A 20,739-nucleotide genomic window follows, 5' to 3' on the forward strand; every position below is an offset into this window, starting at 1 on the left:
TTTTTGCGAGCGATCTCCACCTGAGAGAAAATACGCTTCTGACTATGAAAATAAACATAAATGTCGAAGAATCCAAAAATTCATGAGCCCGTGCCCGATATCTATTCTTTGTGATATTTTTTTGCACAGCTCGAGAGTTCTTGAAATTTCTTTTCATATGCACTTCAAATCAAAATATTCCATTGTCAACCGACTCAAACCGTATCACACGTGATTACAGTTTCACCATCGATTTACTCTCTCTTTCTCTGAGAAGTCCAAAGGTATCAGGAGGCTGCCCGAAAAATAAATGTTCCGGGAACAGCCCTCCCCCGCCGCACGCTGGATCGAGTCAATGAGAGAGGTCGGACAAAATTTGGAAAATTTAAAAGCTTATAACTCCGATCATACAAAACTTTAAGGTTTTATAAATAGTTCCAGTGGTTTCCTCGTAAAATTTTCATCTAGAAGCACCTTACAATATTAAAATGTGACGAAATAAAAATCAAAATTTGCAGTTTTAGTAAAAAATGTCGTGTCCGACCTTTCTGATTGACCCGATCCACTGTGCGCCGATACCTATTCCCAGGACCATTTTGAATCTTCGACAATATTGCGATAGCAATTTCAAAATCGAGCATGCTAACTTCTCAGTACTAATTTTTTGCTTTCCCGGAAACCCATGATAGCGAGCGTGTGACTCCGTTTCCATCCCGAGTTGTCATAGTAACTCACATGCCACGCTTCATTCCCGCAGCGCGCAGTTTTTAGGTTAGGCGCTGCGGGCTGCGCGTTTCAAATTGCTAGTTTCGATAAATTTTTTTCGCAGACTCGACACTGTCAAAGAGAGACATATCGCGTTGCGTTTTCATCGTGCTCTGCGAATGAACGCAAATCAGTTTCGCTGGAACCGAGCATGGTTCGGATTCGACATGATTTCCGTGAATCAGGCGTACATCTCCCGGCTTGTCGACGTCTTGTTTTCCTCGCGAATACAGTGAAAAGTGCGTGCTTGAATTCTACCCACCTGTGCAACCGCGAGGTACCCTCATAACCGATATCCACATCATTTTGCTTCCGGGCTCTGGTGAGTAAAAATAATCATCAAACTTGAAATTATTTAAAATGAACATGCAGGAAGCTACGATTTTTCAGTCGGACGCCCTAGTAGCGATGACTATTAAAAAGCAATTTTTAAAAACTTTAAAAACTTTAAATGTTCGTCTTAGGTAACTCTTCCTGGCTATATCTTTCGGTGAAATTCAACACTTTGTGAATTTTACCTGAAAAATTCTATAAAAATTGACTAATTTTTCGCAAGGACGGTTTTTTTGAGTATTTGAACATTTGTTTAAAATATTTTTAGCGTTGAAAAACCACAGTTGATATTTAAAGAGTTTTTTGACACTTTTTTTTCTTTCTTACAAATTTTACCTTTTTTTACTTTTACTCTAAATTAGTGTTGCCCGGGCAAAATTTGTGTTGATCTGATATGATTTTGTGTAGATCCGAGGCAATGGCGTGTTGATCCATAAAAATGCCCTGCACAACGCGTTGTGTCAGATCAACCGAGATTTGCCTCAGACCAAAAAATGTATATCCCGACGACAGAATTTCAATTGAAAAACCCGTTATGTAGGGTTAATCCAGCGTCGGTTTTTTCTCATTTTTTTCCTTTATTTTTAGGTATTTTTATTTTTGGTCCATATCATTTCTTTTTTTCTCCGTGTGAGTTTGAGTCCATATGAACAAAAATTGAAAATTAGGTATGTTTTGAATCTGAACCTCTGAAGAGTCTCTAGATGAAATGCATTGGTAGTCGGATTAGGCTTGTTTGTTTACCGTAGGATAAAATTATGCGGTTAGAGGAAGGAGGAGGAGGAGGGGTGGGTAACCACAGTGGCAGGCGCCGCACAGTAGATCGAGTCAATTAGTGAGGTCGAAAATGCAATTTTTGACTTGAACTGCAAATTTTACTATTTAATTCGTGACATTTTAAATTTATAGGGGTGTGCCTAGAAGGGAATTTTACAAGGAAACCAATGGAACCACTTTTAGAACATCAAAGTCTTGTAAAAACGGAGTTATAAGCGTTTAAAGTTTCAGAATTTTGTCCGATCTCTCCTATTGACTCGATCCACTGTGCGCAGAGCACGGCGGAATGCGCGCTCCGATTACGGCAATGAAGTAAGCACTGAGCAATGATGCATTTTCAGGGGACAGTTTCACATGCGGCAGTAAATTATGAAGTGTCCTCTTTGTGTAAGGATAACTACTGAACTATGGCTTAGGACCGGTAGCGGGGAAAGGATCCTCAAGTAGAAAAAAACTCAAAATGGGGTTGATAACGCCGCACTAGAGACTTTAAAAGTTTATATCTTCCTTAATTCAAAACGTGAAAGTTTAAAGGATGTTTCATTGATTTCCTCATAACATTTCCTGTAAGAATCACACCTTAAAATGTATAATGTGACGAAATGAACATCAATTTGCAGTTTCGCAGGCTGGCAGTTTCTCTACTGAGCAACTAGTCGGTACAAAGGAGAGAAATGTTTTCTCTCCTGAGCACCGAGTTAGTGCTTAGGTACGGATACGGATACTGACTGGTTGCTTAGGTGAGAAACTTTTGCTACCCTGGGTCCCTATATAATCGTATCAAGGAGCAACCCCTGGTAAAAATTGGCGATGGGAGCTGCGTTTCAAAATACCATAGGAGCTCTTATATCCGACTGAAGAAGGCGATAGAAAATCATATAGCTGGCTGTAGAAAGTGGAAAAAGTTATACAGCCGGGCTACACGAAGCGATAAAAAATTATACAGCCGGGCTATAGTTCCTATCGCCGGGCTTTACACTTTATCGCCTGGCTGTTGCTTTTTCGCCATCGGCTATGGGAAATTGTGTAGAAATTCGTGTGCTTTGTAAATCCTTAAGTTTGCACGGAATCACCTTAATATTTACAAAACGCACATTATATTTTCCTTTACTACATATTTTTTTTTTCATCAATTAAAATGAGAATAATCCATACAGAGTGTGCAAACATTTCAAAGTCATGAATTGAAAAACGCTGACTCCACGAGATTAAATATTAGAGCCTAACACAAAGCGGAGCGGCGAGGCACTGGCGCCTTCAAACCTAACAGGGATACATCACGCATTGCGCAATGCGTGAAGTATCCCTGTTAGGTTTGAAGGCGCCAATGCGCGTTCCGCGCTGGCTGCCCGCCCGCCGCGCCGCGCCGCAGCGTACCACGGCGCTTGAAGCAAGTATTTCATACCAGAGGTATTGCACAGTATCATACGAAATTGCAGGCGCTCCAACATGTCAGGAATGGCAGGCATCCTTTAAAAGTACGGAGCTTTCCTCGCAAAATAAATCAAGATACTACGGCCCAAAAAGAGAGCAGTAGTCGAAAAACTCACTAAGTCCTAGCATCCGTAATTAGTAACGTTTAGCATACATTTTATCGCCAGGCTGTTGCTTAGTCGCCGTCGGCTATAAAAGGCTATAAGAAATTGTGTCGCCGGCTATAGAAGCTATTGGAAATCTTACAGCCGGCTGTAGGTTTATGGTATTTTGGAACACAGATTCTACTGTCAATTTTTTCCAGGGACAAGTTGCCCAGGAGAGAGAACATTTCTCTCGAAAACAACTACTCAATGCAGAGACGAGAAATGTTTTCTCTCCTGGGCAACTAGTTGTTCCTTGATACGATTATATAGGGACCTAGGGTAACGAAATTTTCTCACCTATGCAACCAGTCAGTGGAGAGGAGAGGAATATTTCCTCGCCTAAACATTAACTAGTTGCTCAAGGAAGGGATGTTCTATCTCCAGAGCAAAAAGTTGATGCTTAGGAGAGGAATGTATCCTGTTCTAAGAATGAACTAGTTGTTCAGGAGAGAAACATTTCTCACCTCTGCATCGAGTAGGTAGTTGTTTACGAGTGATATTTTTTCTCTCCTGGGCAACTAGTTTGTGCCTAGGAAAGGAAAGTCTCCTCTCCGAAGACGAACTAGCCAAAGTCAGAGATTCACGCTGACATAAGCCTGATCAGTCTGACTCAGGGTAGTTTATGAAACATATTCTGAAGTCAGGCTGACTCACTTTTACTAGAGCAGTTAAAATTGTCATGTCCGACCATTCGCAATTTTTCATCTCATTGTACGCCGGAGTGTAGAGAAGTATTCAACGCACATTTAGGAACCAAAACTCACTAAAACGTCGAATAAAACCGAAGTTACCACCTTTTGAAAAACCTGTTCTTAAGAGTATGCTGTTTAAAATTTGAATCTGCAACCTTAAGAGCACGAAATCACCTAATTACCGTGCAATTTTACGCCCTTGATCGACACATACAATAATGTATTATGCGGTCGAAATTTATTTAGAGAGTATTTTGCGTCGAAGTCTCAAATGAAAGTGATTCGACTAAACTTGACAAAAAATAAAAAAAATACTTTACTGAAATACCTTCCTCTCCATGGACGAAGGCAAACCGGAAGAGGTTACCGTAGCGCCATACCAGTTCGCCTTCAATATTGAAGGTAGGCATCACGAGCTCCCGAGTGGTCGAATAGTGGTATCATCGTGAAATGACACGCTCACTTCGAATAAACTCAGCTCAACTTTTTACCAAACCGGGAGAGGTTACCTTACCGCCATGTCAGTTCGCCTCCAATATTTTGTGTAGGCAACACGAGCTCCCACCTGGCAGAAAAGAGAAATAAAAAGAACAAGGGATCGACAAGAATCGATTGCAGCAGTTAAACACATATAAACCGATCAACATCGATTCGCGAGAAAGAGTAGAAACACAGGTTCTTTTAGATTTGTTGATCAAATTATGTACTCGGTAAATTCCAGTAAATTACTCAATCAATGAAATGATTGATTATAAAAATTACAATTCATAGTGAAAAATCTAGACTCGTGACTGAAGTCGGGGGCTTTTCGCTGAAATCGGCGCACAGTGGAACGAACTAGTAGAAGAGGTCGGACATGAAATTTTTGGCTAAAATTTCAAAATTTTGTGTTTATTTTGTCACAAATACAAATTTCAGGGGTGTTTCCGAAAGAAAATTTTACGAAAAAAACCAGTGGAGCCACTCTTAAACTTTTTCGTTTCATATTTTCCGAAATATAAGCTTTCAACTTTTTCAGATTTTGTCCGACTTCTCCTATCGACTCGCTCTAGTGTGCGGCGACTTTACATTGGATTGCATTTTGCAATTTGAAAGTATAAATTCTGGCCCGGTTTAAAAACAACGTATGTGCCATTAGTTTCCTTATGCACATTGTGTTTTTTCAGATGACCCAGAATTTATAGTTCCAAATTGCAAAATGCAGTCCAATTAAGTCTTCTCCGGGCTAAAATGAGGGGCTTGGAGGACAAGACGCATAAGTGCAGTTTTTTTAAAAAAATTGAGATATTGATGATCTCATATAAAACTAGTCTTAATGCGTATTCTATGAAAAATTCACTCCTAAATTCCAATTTTAAAGCATCAAGAAGTCAGTTTGAACTTTCTTTCCGCCATAAGGCTCCATGCGATTTCGAAACTTCAAACTCGTATTTTTCTATAGGATAGCAAAAACTGCGCTTATGTGCTGCCGTGCTAAGGAAAAACGCCGTACGAACATTTGAGAGTTGCCAAATTGCGCCGGAGAAAGCATGTATTTTTGAGAACGGTTATGCGTATTTTCCCTTGAAATTCTCAGATATTTTAGACTACATTGCGAACAATATCGTCTGTAAATTTCGCGGAAAACCATTAACAATTTCCTCAGTGAATTCAATTTTTATCGAAGGAAATATAGAAGGCTCATACGGCGTTTTTCCTATAGGACGGCAGTGCGCCTTGTCCACCAAGCCCCTGTGAAAAGCGGAGACTTGACAACGACCTTGCGGCTATTGTTCTCGTCAGTTGCTGCCACTTGTCGGCTGAGGTTTTTGCGGGCAGGAGGCGAGGGAGAGGAAGTGAGGAGGCCTCAAGGACAGCTCCAGAAAAAATCATCATCATCCGATGATGGACTTGGACCAGGTGACGATCTATCCAATGCCCGGGCCTCGGGTTAGCCGCTGAGCTGCCGCACTCGACTCATTGTCAGGTCAATGATTTTTCTGCCGTGATAGCGAAGAGAGCAGTAAGTGCGTCTCCGTATGAGCCATGGTCAGCACATGCTTTTATGAGTCTCGAGGTTCATCCCAGAATGCACTTACTGCTCTCTTCGCTATCACGGCAGTTTTGCTGGTCTTGCGCGCTCTTCAAAACCCACTGAACGGACAATTACCGGCGAGTCAGAGCAGAGGCGTACGACTATCATTTTCTGCAGCCCAAACAACTCCTCTCGTCTAGTGGTGAGAATTCTATTTGGACCGAGCTCATCAGAAAGGAACCAACCCACGTTTTCGAAAAATTGAGTTAAGGAACACTAGCCGTATATTTTCGCCTGCCAAAAACTAAAAGTCGAAAAAAGAGAAATGGAGAATTTGCATGCACATTTTTTATTGCTTCATCTGAAAGTGCTGAAAGAGCTGATTTCACAGTATTTTTTTACAATTTTTTTCAGATATGGGAAATAGTATAAAAATATGTTTAAAAGTGAGAAAATGCTCCGCCTAGTGACGTCATCTAACGGCGATTTCCCATTTAAACACAGGTGTTTTAGCAGATTAGATCATTTTGTCATATCTTCTCCAATAATTGTACAGTTCACTCAGTAAGTAGTTTCCGCTTGGACACGAAATTCATCAAATTTCAGACACCTGCAAATTCTCTATTAGTTTGTTTAAGAGAGGGGTAAAAGTTCCTTTTCTACATTGAGCCTCTTGCAGAAATATAACTTTAAACCTATTTTTCTCAGTTTCCACTCAATGTGGATTGGTTTCTTTCTGATGAACTCGGTCCATTTGGTCCAGCTCAGTTTCCTCCTTGCAATTTAAGAACAATGACGTTCCACTAGGAACCCCTTAACACACTATAGTCATGGTATTAAGTGGCGGACACCTCAGGGGTGTAGGGGAACCTCCAGGTGAAAAAGTTTCCCGGAAAATTTTCGAAACCATGGTAAAAATTGGCGATAAGAGCTGCGTTTCAAAATACCATAGGAATTCTTATAGCCGGCTAAAGAGGGCTACAGAAAATCATATAGCTGGCTGTAGAATGCGGAGAAAATCATACGGCCAGGCTATACGAAGCGATAAAAAATTATGCAGCCGAGCTATAGTTCCTATAGCCGGGCTTTACACTATATTGCCTGGCTGTTGCTTTTTCGCCATCGATTATGAAAGGCTATAAGAAATTGTGTAGAAATTCGTGGGCTTTGGAAATCATTAAGTTTGACACGGAACCACCTTAATATTTATAAAACACACGTTATATTTTCCTTTAATACATATTTTTTTTCATCAATTAAAACGAGAATAATCCATACAGGATGTGCAAACATTTCAAAATCATGAGTTGAATAACGCTGACTCCGCCAGATTAAATATTAGAGCCTAACACAAAGCGGAGAGGCGACGCACTGGCGCCTACAAACCTAACAGGGATACTTCACGCATTGCGCAACGCGTGAAGTATCCCTGTTAGGTTTGTAGGCGCCAATGCGCGTTTCGCGCTGGCTGCCCGCCTGCCGCACCGCAGCGTGCCACGGCGCTTGAAGCGCTCATGCGAAACTGAAGGCGCTCCAATATATTAGGAATGGCAGGCATCCATCAAAAGTACGGAGCTTTCCTCACAAAATAAATCAAGATACTACGGCCGAAAAAGAGAGCATGTGGTCCAAAAACTCACTAAGTCCTAGCATCCGTAATTAGTGACGTTTAGCATACACTTTATCGCCTGGCTGTGAGTATTGCTTAATCGCCATCAGCTATAAAAGGCTATAAGAAATTGTGTAGCCGGCTATAGAAGCTATTGGAAATCTTACAGCCGGCCGTAGGTCTATGGTATTTTGGAACACAGATTCTACTGCCAATTTTTACCAGGGAAACGAAGGTACCGAAGATGCAATTTCGAGCTCACTCAATGTTTTTCCATTTTATAATTAATTATTCTAAAGCTTATCAAATGCGGCCATGAAAATGTAAGAAAGTAGAATTAATCAGTAGACAACGGGAGAACTTGTGGAATTTTTTTTACTTTTTCGTCTTCTTGAATTTTTCGTTTATTTTTAGCACTTAAAGAAGGGCCGAAGAGTGAGTACTGAATGAACTGAAATGCCAAAATTATTCGTAGTTTGCCGTGAGTCGCTTCCTGCGTCCCTTTTTAGCTGCAGGGTGTCCCTCAAATCTACCCTCACGGGGCGCCTAAATCGGTCTCTCATAAGTATATTGAAAAATGCATGCATTCGGTACTGATTTCGCCGTTAAAAGCTTGCCATGCTCCCTTCCTCCCCCATCAGACCGCCAGTTAATCGCCAGTTCTTCATGAAAAACATAAAAGATGACTTTATTTTTAAATTCTTTCGACACAACCTTATGACAGGCGGATGCGGTCACCTGAAGAAGGTACAAAAAAAAAATATAAAAAAAATCTAAAGCTGAACTGCCTGGCTAAAGATAAACGTATCATAATATGCACCTTGATACGTTATCACGTACGTACATCCTTTGATCAAATACGAATTTTCAAGAAAACTTGTGATACTTAATTTTTCTCCCAATTTTTTAGAGAATTTTGTGTTGATGATTTTCCTCAAAATTAATTTGGCAACACTCTCAGGTTCATATGGTGTTTTTTCTTTTAGCATCGTGTGAACTCGCGAAGCCGGGAGTGGCCGGGAGACACGATTTCATAAAGCCCGCTCTTTCATGGAGACAACATAAACCAAACCCGAGGTGCATCAACCACCACAGATTGGACACGCAACAAGCGTTGCCAAATTATCTTGAATTCTTGAAATGCGTCGTAGAAAACACAATATTTACGGCATGCTTCGGCAACGTCACTTTAGTTAAAAAATAATGGGAATGACACTTTTTGGGCGCAGCGAATGTGAAATGAGTCTCAGTGTTTTTGTCGCGTTTTAAGGAGTGTTTCTGTGTTTATCAATTATCGCGAGTATGCTATAAGACCGCGAGCCAGAAGTAGGAACTAGGAATGCGTGAAACATCCAAAGAAACCTTTCATATTTCTCTGGCATCGATTCACGGTAATTTATAATTCAACTCTCCCAGCACTTTGTCTTTGTACTGCACTGGAATCATTGTTTACGTCTTGCTTTGATTTCGCTATTTTTAGTGATTGTGCCTCAATTATTTACTCTCCTCAAGTGCTTTATGACGATAGATAAGCGTTGTTTGCTCTCATGATGGGCTTATCTCTTCAATCCGGTCGGTCCTATGGTAGGAATGCTCTGGCCTCTGTATTGGGAGACGATGTGTCGCTTTTTTGTTCTTAGTCAGAATTGAATTATCTTAATCCAGTTTTCACTACTGTCCAATGTAAGTGTCTGTTATTGTCGTCTTCAACTGCTAGATGCTCGTCGAAATTGGAACCAAGTTCTTTTCCTGTCAACTGTGGCTTCGCGCTGCTTTTACAGAGTTGTAGGTTATGTTAGACTGTGGTAGCTGTAAACACACGGAAGGCTTCTAGTTTTGTGAACTTATGGTGGGGAATTTACGACCATTATAAGTCACACTCTCTTTTCAGTTTGATTGACTTCTCCAATTGCGATTATCATCTAAGTGCCTACTGCTGCTATCGTAGTTACATGGGTCAGAGACCATTATGATTGGTTCCTTTTGCAAGACGCTGTGGGTTTCTTTCAGGGAGTCATTTAATCGGCTAGCATGAAATGCAACATTGATCTGTATTTCATATAGTTATTGTAGTGCAATCAAATGCAGATATATCGGGTCACTAGGGCCTGAAATCATATCCTATAAACACAAATGCCTACTATCAGTTGCTAAAATATGGGTCTGGAACACTTCATTATTAAGTATCATGAAACAAAAAATTGCCCTTCAATTATTACTCTTTTAAAATAAGTTTTTAACTCATATTTGCTCTTATTTTAGTTAAGGTATTTTAGTATAATCTTTGTTTTCCAGGTGAAAGAGTGGAATAATATTTGAATGCACATGAAAGTTTTTCAACGTCGCAAAATTCCTGTTTGTCAATTGTATTTTCATCTCGAAACTGGTGTGCATTTCTAACATGAACTGTTCTTCCAAATCAGCATCAATTCTGATTGTTTTATCCAAATCACAACGGAAGCACTTCTTGACTTTCCTATATTATAATTTGAAAGTTATTTGCATTTTACTTGATTAAATTGTGCATGGCTAATTTTTTGTAAATATTGCAGGTGAACCATCGCCTGGAATCCTAGGGAGACCATGAAGTGGAAAAATGCCTTTTATTCGTGCTACTTGGGATCTCTTATCATCATAGCACATTTTTTCTCCCTTTTCTCTTCAACACACGGTAAGAGTCCTTTCTTTCAATAAAAATTCACTTTGAACAGAGATTTTAGTACTTAATGTTGTCCTTGTCTAAATTTTTTTCTTCCCTGCATATTGAATAGAATGAACTTGATAGTAAAAAATTGAAAGAAGCTCTCCTAATTGCTGAATAAGTATGTAGGAACAGTCCTTTAATCATCAGATCAAGGCTTTGCTTCCTCGATGATCAGTTACATGTACATTTTCAAGCCTCTTTGAACAGTGCAAATTTTCAATCTTGCTGTCTTCTTAAGTTTTTTTTTGGATTGTTAATACATTAGTAGGGCATCTGCGAGCAAAAAGGTATGGATGCACCACAAAAGCATGGATTCTGAATGTTTCACATGAAAAAATAGAAAACTTCTGGTGTTTTTGACAAAGGAAAAAAAAAATAAAATGGCAATTCAAAATTTCTGAGTTGGAATGAAATAGGAGCTCTGAGATATGCAGTCTTCATACATACTTTATCATATATAATGCTCCCCTGAAATCTCATGCTCAATCCCAATGCTCTACATCTCAGTTCACACCACTCGAGCTCCCAAATTGCAATATTCTGTCCTTGTCAGAGTTTACGGTGCGTGCCAGGTAAGGAATAAGTGAGGGAAAGGCCTCAGAAAAGAGGTAGTATTTGGAAAGATGGAAAAAGTAAAAGAGAGGTTATGAAAAATCAAAGGTATTAAATGAGGGTGTACCAGTAGGTAAGTTATCCGTGTAAGTTCTTGCGGCTTGAAAATGTTTTGCGAACCATGAGTGTAGCAGAACTGAGCAAAATTCTGATATTATCCTCCAACTTTGTTGGGAAATTAAATTTGTATTTGCTATAAAATCAAAATTATTACTAACTTGTAATAATACGTTACTGGACATGACTAAATGTAAATCATGCAAAGTAGGAAGAGCTGTTCAAAGCTCCTTCAGGTAGAGGTATTAGTTTTCTCTTTGGTTTACGGTAGTAATAAATTAAAAGTTCAAACCCCAAAAAGAAAGGTTTTCTCATCATACTCCTATGTTTCTGAGAAGTTAATTAAAACCACCGCTTAGGAATTCCAACCACACATTTAGAAGATTAATAAGTGAATCTTTTAGATTAGTGTTAATTTATGTTTTGATGTTTCTCTCACTGTAAGTTTCTCATTGATTGGTCTTTTTTCTAATATATCAGCTTGCAAGTTCCCAAAAGAGTGGCATGGAGAATGGTTCGACTCAGACCAAAAGACATCTATCACCATCAATGAAAACTCCTTTGGAGCAAAAGGATCATGCTACAATTCAGATCGGTCTCCTTACTACCTTATGGAGCAGAAGTAAGTGTAATTGTTTCTTTTTAAATTGAGTCAATTATCGCAGAAACATTTGATTTTCAAAATGTGCATTTTCTAAGGTATTCAAAACAGTGGCGTGGCTTGATTTGCAATATATCGATTGATCGGCCATTTAAACCTATGAAAAAGGATTGATAAACAGGGTGTTCGCAGTGAACACCTTGATAATCAATTATTTACCATAGCTTCAAATGACATAGCAATCGATACATCACAATCTGATGTAGATTGTGATGGCGTTGTGATTGTGATGTAGTTGGCGTCTGCCACGCCACTGATTCAAAACAAAAATTTTGAAAGACTCAAAGTTGTTTGCAGAAAAAATGTCAAAAAAGGAATGACAAAGGCAACAGATTGAAGATAATCATGAATTCTTAGTCGTTGTTCTTTTGCCAATAGTAAATAGAAGAATAGCAAAATCCACAGCAGCAAGGATGCTAATTGAATCAGTGAGTTCGAAAACACACCAACTCGGGTTTTTTTCGATTTTTCCTTTTTTCACGGTTTAGTAACATCGACAGGAAAAGGAAAGAGTTGAAGTATTTCATTGGAAATATAAATTTTTTGCCATTTCAAGGGAAACGGGTGACCATCCGATTTTGCGGTTTTCTTTTTTCGGTTCAGTATACCTTGTACCAACAAGTTATATAAATATTCAAGCGTTATTCAGGTCGATTAATGTAAATTTTTCAGGGCAGACTATGAAAAATCGGTATCTGAAAGACGGTGAGAACGAAAATACACCAACTCGGAAATTTTTAAATGCTTAATTCTCTGTCATCAAACATGGTGTATCGATTTCAACTTGGTTCTTTACGAAGTCTCTAAGTAATTGTCCTTTGGTCCCAAAAAGGTTTTTCTTTAACTAACTTCTTTGCCCGCTGCACAGTTTTAGGTGTTTCCGGAACAATTTTTTCTCCAAGTTAGTGTGTTTTCGAACTCACTGATTCAATTATTGTTGCATGAGTAATGGAAATTTAAATTTTATGAAGCTTTCAACGCCATTTAAATACTATAATACCATCACCGATGAAAATTTTAAAGTCTGTTGGAAAGTTAAGTCTTCATTGAGGAGAATCTTCCATTATGTCACATCGTACATTTTTTTTTTTTAGGAGCTCCGGACAAACTTTTTATCAATGCCTCCTGATCCTGCTGAACCAGGAAAATGTCATTCAATTCAGAGAGACATGGGCGGAACAATTTGATACACCACCAACATCCAGCATATGCAGTGAACTTGATGTCAACAATCCCCTTCACTACTTATTCCGGGTGGATGCCAAACCAACTGCGTGCCCTTTCATAAATCCACCATTTTCATTCTATTATACAAAAGGAGAGTCAAGGGCTTGTGATAATCCCCCATCAAAGATAAGCGCATGTGCAGATAACTCAAAGTTACTTTTGCACTATTCCGCGTGCACTGATATTCAAGGGTCTGAAAGCTATCTGGAAGAACTGACGTGTCTTGGTACATGGAGGATTGGCTCTTCAGCCTACCTGGTGGCGAAAGTTCATGATCGAAATGAACCAAATTTTTATGACAGCGGGAAGTATAAGTGCTATCTCTATGAGAATATCACAGATCCTAAAGATAATAAAGTAGTCGGTTACAAAATTGCGCAGTCTGAAGCGTCGTGTAGTGGATTGTCCTCCATTAATGATGGTGCAACTATGATGACTTTGCGTCGTGAAGTCCAGAGGCATGTGAATTGCAAGTTTCCATCATGGATTGTTGAGCAAAAAAAATGGAGGGCCTTAAATGCACCTATTGAGTATACATTTTCCTCAAGCAATGCCACGAAAGTGTCATCAGGCAGGGAGTCCACCGTAGTTTGTCACTCCATAGAGGCTTCTGAAAATTTGAAACATAGTTTCATAGTTGTCAAAGTAATGACTGGCTGTGATGTAAGTTATAAATGTATGCTTTTTCAAAGGCGAGACCCACATATCATGGAGATTCAGGAAGCATCGCAAGGGGAAGACAATTATATCGACACTTGCCATGATTCAAAGTTTGATCCAAGTACTCTACCCCTTGTCACATACGTGACTGAAAATCTTCCACCACGAAAGTGTCCTCTATTGCCCAAACTGGTCAGTGTTCCAGAAGTTAAGACTTGCAAAGAGGAGGTCTATCATCAAGTTTCAATTGGGTGTGGTCCCAAGCCAGAAAAAGTAGAATTCAAACAGCCAGATCAGTGTCAAAATCACACCGCTGTCGGTACGTATTTAGGTAAATTTCAGCTTGATTTCTCTTCTTCTATACTACTTCTTAGATAAGTTCTTATTTTCTTAAAGGTGAACTGGACTATCTCTTTCCTAATATCAAAATTAACTGAGGAAATAGCTGCAAATACAGTTTATAATAATGAGATGTTTGGGATGGGATATTCATAGGAAAAAAAATTTGAGATTTTGATGAGCGTGTGTCAGAAAAGTATTTCAAAGTAAAAATAGTTGGAATTATGCGTTAAGCAATGCTGCCATGGTAAGATTAAGGAATGCTGCAGCTCTGGGCCAGGTTGCCTGTGTTGCGAATGTGTAATTCGCTTCTTTTTCTTCCATTGCTGCCTGCATGAAGTACTTCAAGTTGATGATGTAAGCAACTCTGCATTTTTCTCAAACAAAATGTGAAAAAATTGGATGACATTAAAATACTTGTCTAATAGAGGTAGATTCCCATCTGAAACGAAAGACGAAATAGGTACCGAATTATCCTGAAAACAATTACATTGTTTTTGTAGGGAAATTGACCGTGGAGAAAATTCAACTTTTCCTAATTTCTGACCTATTGAGATTTCTTTTCAATTATGTCTCCTTCATTGTTTCTAAGGTTTGTCTTAATTGTTCTCTACAGAGTTTATGTGTCATGGACACTGGGAAGCAAAGCGGATAAACTCGTCAGAGGTTGTTGGTTACATCCTTGGCACACCCTTACGAACAGACAAAGATAAATACATTTGTTTCTCGTACACAAAGAAAAATGAAGTGTATAGTCTTCGAGCAACGACTCCAACGTGTTATGAGTCCAGAGCCTTGTTCACATTCCAGCTCAAAAGCAATGGTAATTTATTTTGTTCTTGATAAACTTTAAGTATTCTTTGACCAAAAAAAGAGGAATAAATTAATAGAAACAAACTTCCTAAACCTTGCGAAAAGTCCACACCAGTAAAATTGAAGAACTCCTCCGATAGCCTGAAGTAAATTATGTGAAGAAAAGAAACAGAATAAAATGTCGTATTGGAGAAACAGGCAGAATTTAAAAATCATTTTCCAAAAAAAACGTTAATAGAATCGTATAATTTTAATGGAATCAAAACGTTATGTTTAAAAAAGCCGTTGAAACAAAACAAACAAAATCAAAATGTCAGATACTATCATCGATAATGCTTAAATTAAGAAAAAAATCAACCCATTGAAAAATATCCCACAAGCTCATAGTCTATGAAACATCTTTTATAAATTTCTTCTTTTTTTTCCAGCTAAAACTCTTGTAACAAGTCTCAGAAGATCGAGATATTTTTCTTTTTTTTTATATATATTTATAAGATTTTGACAATATTAAATATTCAATTTTGTGTCCAGCTCATTTATCCTTTTCTAATAATAGATATATCTATTTTCAGGCCACTGCCAGGCTGTCGAGACTCGTTCAGGAAATGATATCGATGGCGACGGTGAATCTTGGGAAAGTGCCAACAAAAGCGCAACTCTGGTGATCTCTGCACTCCATTTTGTCATCGCTTACCTACTCAGTATTCATATCAGATGATCAGTGTTCTCTTTTATAAATTAGTCGCTAATCTTCAATATTTTGTTGACTTAAAAGCTCTCCGGTGAAGTTTTGAAACAGGGTATTTATACGTTTCAGAGTTGAATTCACTGACATTTTTGTCAGGTTCCTCTCAATGTTAACTGGTTCTCTCATATTTTTTCCGGTGATTTGTCATCTACCCGTGATTTTGGTTATTAGAAATTTTTATATTTGTTTCGTTTGTTCTCTGTCGATCTGTAGAGCAGTCAAACGTAGCTGTCAAATGATCAAGGCTTTTGGAAAGACCCATCAATGTTCATAAACTTTTTTAATTTGAATACTTTTTTTCAGGTTTCTTCGAATTCGGCTGGTAACCTAAGGTTAACCCAGGTTTCATTTATCAGAAAACCTAGGTCTTTCGTTGTTAAAGCTAATGAAACTTAGTTCTAATTGAATTTATTTTACGGTCCAATCTGCATTTAACTATTTTTTTCACGAGTTCTATGCCTTGAAAATTTCGTCTTTTTCCATCTTAATCAGTTTGGAAGCAGCGAATAATAATTTGTTGCTGTGACATTTGTCTGCTTTGTGTTGAATGACCGTTGTATTCTCACTCTCAAGCATTTTCCAAAAAATAAGAAGTAACCAAAGTGACCAAGCAGTGACTATCCTTAATCTAAGGTAGAATTTTGAATTTGAAAAACTTACCTTACTCATGAACGAGACTGATTGTTTTTTCCTCAGCTGTAGTTTCAATTCACCTAGTTAAATTTTCTATCCTTCCTAAGGCATTTTTGCCTTTTATTAAGAGAAAATATGTTTTCTACAACATGGTCTTTATCATTTTGAACCTGGTTTTATTTTTTATTTTTTTGGCTAAATGTTGTGAACCAAAATTTTCGAAAAGTTCTAATTTCAATTCATTTTTCTGATTTCATTTTTATCTGAAACTAAACGAAACAGATATCAAAGGTGCATATAGCTTGTATTTTCTTGACGTAGACTGTCTCATTTGTTTTCTTTGTTCAAAAATCCTGAAAACTTCATTGAATTTAATTTAGCTGAAAGGAAGTTGTCAGCAATTGAAAGCTTGATTTGGGACATGATGAAGGTTTTTATCGGAATTCCATTTGGAAGTATTGTCAATTTAGTTCCAGTCAAACTTATCTCTCCGTCCTTAAATCCTTTCTCAAGGAGTTCGCAGTTGTTCCTTTGGCATGCCATCAAGTGAATGGTCGCAGCAAAATTAGTTCCTTTCGAAATTGCATTTAGCTTCGGAAACAGACTATTCTAAATTGCGTTTTGTTTTACTTTTTGTTTTCAAATTTGTAAATTGTGTACTATTTCTAGGATAAGATTTTGCACCTTTTTATACGTGAGGCCCAAGTTTCGAAGAATTGCAATTAGACGCAGCTAAACACTATCATTGAAAAGTTCATATGCTTTTATTATTTTAGATTTGTGAATGCTTTTGGATACTTACCGCAAATTATTCTTGTGTTCTTAGGTAATTAGTACCTATTTGGTTTGAATGATCGCCTCTTATTTTACATTCTCGTTTTATTGAAAGGAATGTACTATATTTCTCGAAAGTAGAAAATTTTTTAGATTTTTGGAAAAGCAAATCTATCACTTTGATTGAAAATTTCTTAGTTTTCCATCTGCGTTTGCATTTTTTAGTTTCTATCTTTGTTCATCTTTTATTCTTTACAGAGATATTGAATAGTGTACTTTTTCCAAAAATTGGAGATTCGTCAGGAATCTTCTTGCAATTCAATCGTGATAACCAAGTTATCCGCTGTTCAGTTATCGTAGTGTATCTAAAGAAATACTGCATGAAGTAGTCTTGCCGCACAGTCATTGATAGAGTTTGTGAAACAATTATTTTTTACTTTTGTATTTCATTTTTATCAGTCTTGGTCATAAAACTGTATCTATATGCATAGCGTGTTGTTGAGATGAATCATTTTGAGCTGATAAAATTTCATGGAAATTAAATAACAGCTACGCTGATTAAGAATGGATGGTTGACCATTACAATCTCGAATATGTTTTTAAGTTTAAGTACCTGAAAATGGCCAAAAATCATATTACTAGTAAAAACATCCCTTTTGCATTCTCAAAAAATTTACGAACTTTTTAAGAAGAACCAAACCAAAATTCAGTCATTGATTATTTACTTCCTTTATGTACTTGAATACTTTCTTGTGGGTTTCTCTATGTAATATTTGGCTGTCTAATGTCTTCATTTCCTTTCGCAACAATTTTTTCCTCCTCATTTGCCTCAGGACTACCTGAAAATTTCAAAATTTTGTTTACGACCTGCAAATATTATTTTTATAGTTAGTGTCTCATTTCACCCCAAAATTTTGAGGTCAATTTAGCCATGAGTACTAATTCTCAATTCTCATGTTCCATCTGCAATTTTAGAGCAACACATTTTTTTATCTGAAATATTCTGTAAGAAGGAAGCAATCATAAAAAAAACCATAAAAATCAGAATCATTATAAAAATCAGACCTCTATAAATATTTTAGATCAGCGCCTTTTATTTTCAAGCGCACTTTTAGCATGTCCCCCCAAGAGAAATTAGAAAACTGATCCGTCATCAATCAAAACTGTCAGAAAACGGAATTTTTAAAACATTTTTAACGGCTCAAAATGATATTTCTTATCGCTTGATTACTTGCCGTAAGCAAGTTGTGTAAAATACTATCGGGATACTGTTGTATATAGATGGATGGGACCATTTTTTGTGATATTCGTTTTAAATTGAAAAATTATTTATACTTCTTTTTATGTCTGTGTTTACTTTTTCACTTTTGTAAATAGATACTCTCTGTAAACAATGTCTAGAGCTGCTTACTCGTTTTGGTTTTCGCGAATCTTGCCTTGAAGTCATTACTAAGCTTGATTGAATGCTGTACACTCCTCATGTTTTCACACTCACAGTAATAGCCAGCGTTAGATTGGTTCACCAACTTTTAGAACAATACATAGGTTTTTTAAATAGCTTAATGATTCTAGTTTAAGTACAGATTTTAAAATGTCAGTTTTCCCACTTAGCAAGTCTGAAAATGAGGGAAACAATTTGACGCTGGCATTAACTTAATTTTAATTTTTAAGTCGTAATCAAACTACCCAGTGAGCCATAATTCTTTCTTTCGTCCATCAATCCAACTTGTACGCTTCAAATTTAAAGACCAGAAAAACTGTGTTTTACGGTGAACAGAACTATGAAGCATAATTCATTTGCACATAGTCCGTTCAGAGTAAATACATCCAAGAGATCTTGTCTGTAGCCGGATTTTTTAATTTTCAACCAATTATTTTTAAAATACAAAAAAAGGAAACTGAGCAGCCACGATTAAATCAATAATGCTAATAATCGAGAGTAGACTCTTTTGTGCTGGCCTTGATTAATTTAAAATTGAATAAGTTTTGTCTTGAAGCTTGAAGCTTTATTATTCAGCTTTGTCTCTGCAGGACGCTTTCTCGCAATTTGTTGATTATTTTAAAATATCATTGTTGATTAATTTAAAATTGAATAAGTTTTGTCTTGAAGCTTGAAGCTTTATTATTCAGCTTTGTCTCTGCAGGACGCTTTCTCGCAATTTGTTGATTATTTTAAAATATCATTGTTGATTAATTTAAAATTGAATAAGTTTTGTCTTGAAGCTTGAAGCTTTATTATTCAGCTTTGTCTCTGCAGGACGCTTTCTCGCAATTTGTTGCCACAAAAATGTGCGTTAACATCGAAAAAAATGATAAAATCAATCTTTCCATCATGCTCAAGTCTGTTTGCCCATGCAGTTGTTATATTTTAACAAATTACTTGTCCTGCCAGCGACATTTTTTCATGAGTCACAGGTTTTGGTAAATGCTTGAAGTAGCTTGTAATGAATTCTGTGAGGTCATTCAGGCTTCAACCCCAAAATTTTATGAGTTTCCTTGTTTTTCCCTCGCTTATTTGGGCCACTTCCTAGTGTTTTTTTTCTCTCCTCTGTCATTCTGCACTGTCCTTATACTGTATCGAAAAGCCATTTTAATCTGTACAATTCTCATTGATTCAAATCGCTGCGAGCAACTTTTCCTTGTCAAACTGTAGATCTGGGTTACAGATAAACAGCAGCCAAAAATCAAGTTAGTTTTGCTTGAGTTTTGTTTATTCCATGTTAAACAGCAAGTTTGGAATTCTAGTTTTTTTAAATTTTATTTTTGTATCAATGTGAATACGCTTTACATTCTTGTACAGATTTTTTTGTAAATAAAATAAAATTCAAACAAAAATCGAATTGGTGTCGTCTTTTTTCTTTGTATACTTCCAACCAGCCCCTGCCAACTCAAAATAGATATGTTCCAGTTGTAATGCGGACTAAGGACCAATTCACACTATCAAACTTTTCATTAGACATGATTGAACGAAAAGTTGGACGCAAAAGAATTTGATTCAATTACTGTTGCAGTGTGATATCATCATCAGCTTGCGTTTCTCGAAGATAACTTTTGAAGATTTCGTTCAACTTTTCATCAGTATGTTGTAAAGTCGAATTTGACGTCACATTCAATTTTTCATCAAATTTTCGTTTTCTCTCATCAGTATCACACTATTCAACTTTTCATCAGACAAGTTGCATCCAAGAGTTGCATGAAATTGTTTGATACTGCGAATTGGGCTTTCGCTGTACTCTATTTGTGAAAAATGAGGCTTTCTTTTGAGAAAAATTAAAATAACTTGCTTTTCGCTTCAGACAGTAACATTTTGGTCGTAACCTTCCTTTAAGTATTTAAACCATAGACTTACCCCCTGCAAATCGTTTTTTGGGTACATCTTCGTCGTATTTTTTTTTGCTTTAAGACCACAGAGCCCAACAGGCATCAGGAATGATTTTAACTCTTATTTAAAAATTCAAAAATTTATTCAGTTAAAAATTTTGACAAAATAGAGAGTTTATAACATTGTTAGTAACACTTATGGACGGATTGAAATCCCTCTAAGTAATGAGGTGTCTGCTAACAGATCAGATAACACATTGCATAATAAAAATAATAAAACCTTAATGCGGAGGTCATTTAGCTAACAATTAAAGGTAGGAACTATAGGACAATAGTGACTATAATGCTGGGAGAAGCACCGATCATAATTCTTACTGGATATTATATTGATACATACAGATCTTACTTTTTAGGGTATTGAATAATAATCTCAACACATGC

At 37.2% G+C, this 20,739-nt stretch overlaps 1 protein-coding gene across 7 annotated transcripts; it reads left to right on the top strand.

The window, feature by feature from the left end:
- Positions 1 to 753: 753 nt before the first annotated feature.
- Positions 754 to 19,817, top strand: LOC109038343 (uncharacterized). Of its 7 annotated transcripts, none has more exons than XM_019053372.2 (6): positions 754 to 1,066; positions 10,302 to 10,420; positions 11,603 to 11,744; positions 12,878 to 14,001; positions 14,626 to 14,832; positions 15,395 to 19,817. In XM_019053372.2, the coding sequence occupies exons 2-6, from the start codon at positions 10,333 to 10,335 to the stop codon at positions 15,538 to 15,540; spliced, it is 1,707 nt and encodes a 568-aa protein (XP_018908917.1). In that variant the 5' UTR covers positions 754 to 1,066; positions 10,302 to 10,332; the 3' UTR covers positions 15,541 to 19,817. The 7 variants fall into 7 exon arrangements, with proteins under 7 accessions (XP_018908917.1, XP_072159716.1, XP_018908916.1 ...); XM_072303615.1 differs by having other exon boundaries at positions 758 to 1,066; positions 12,878 to 13,989; XM_019053371.2 differs by lacking the exon at positions 754 to 1,066 and adding an exon at positions 8,927 to 9,140.
- The last annotated feature ends 922 nt before the right edge of the window (positions 19,818 to 20,739 follow it).

The sequence above is a fragment of the Bemisia tabaci genome, chromosome 8 (genome assembly GCF_918797505.1).
Source record: "Bemisia tabaci chromosome 8, PGI_BMITA_v3".
Classification (NCBI taxonomy): Eukaryota; Metazoa; Arthropoda; class Insecta; order Hemiptera; family Aleyrodidae; genus Bemisia; species Bemisia tabaci.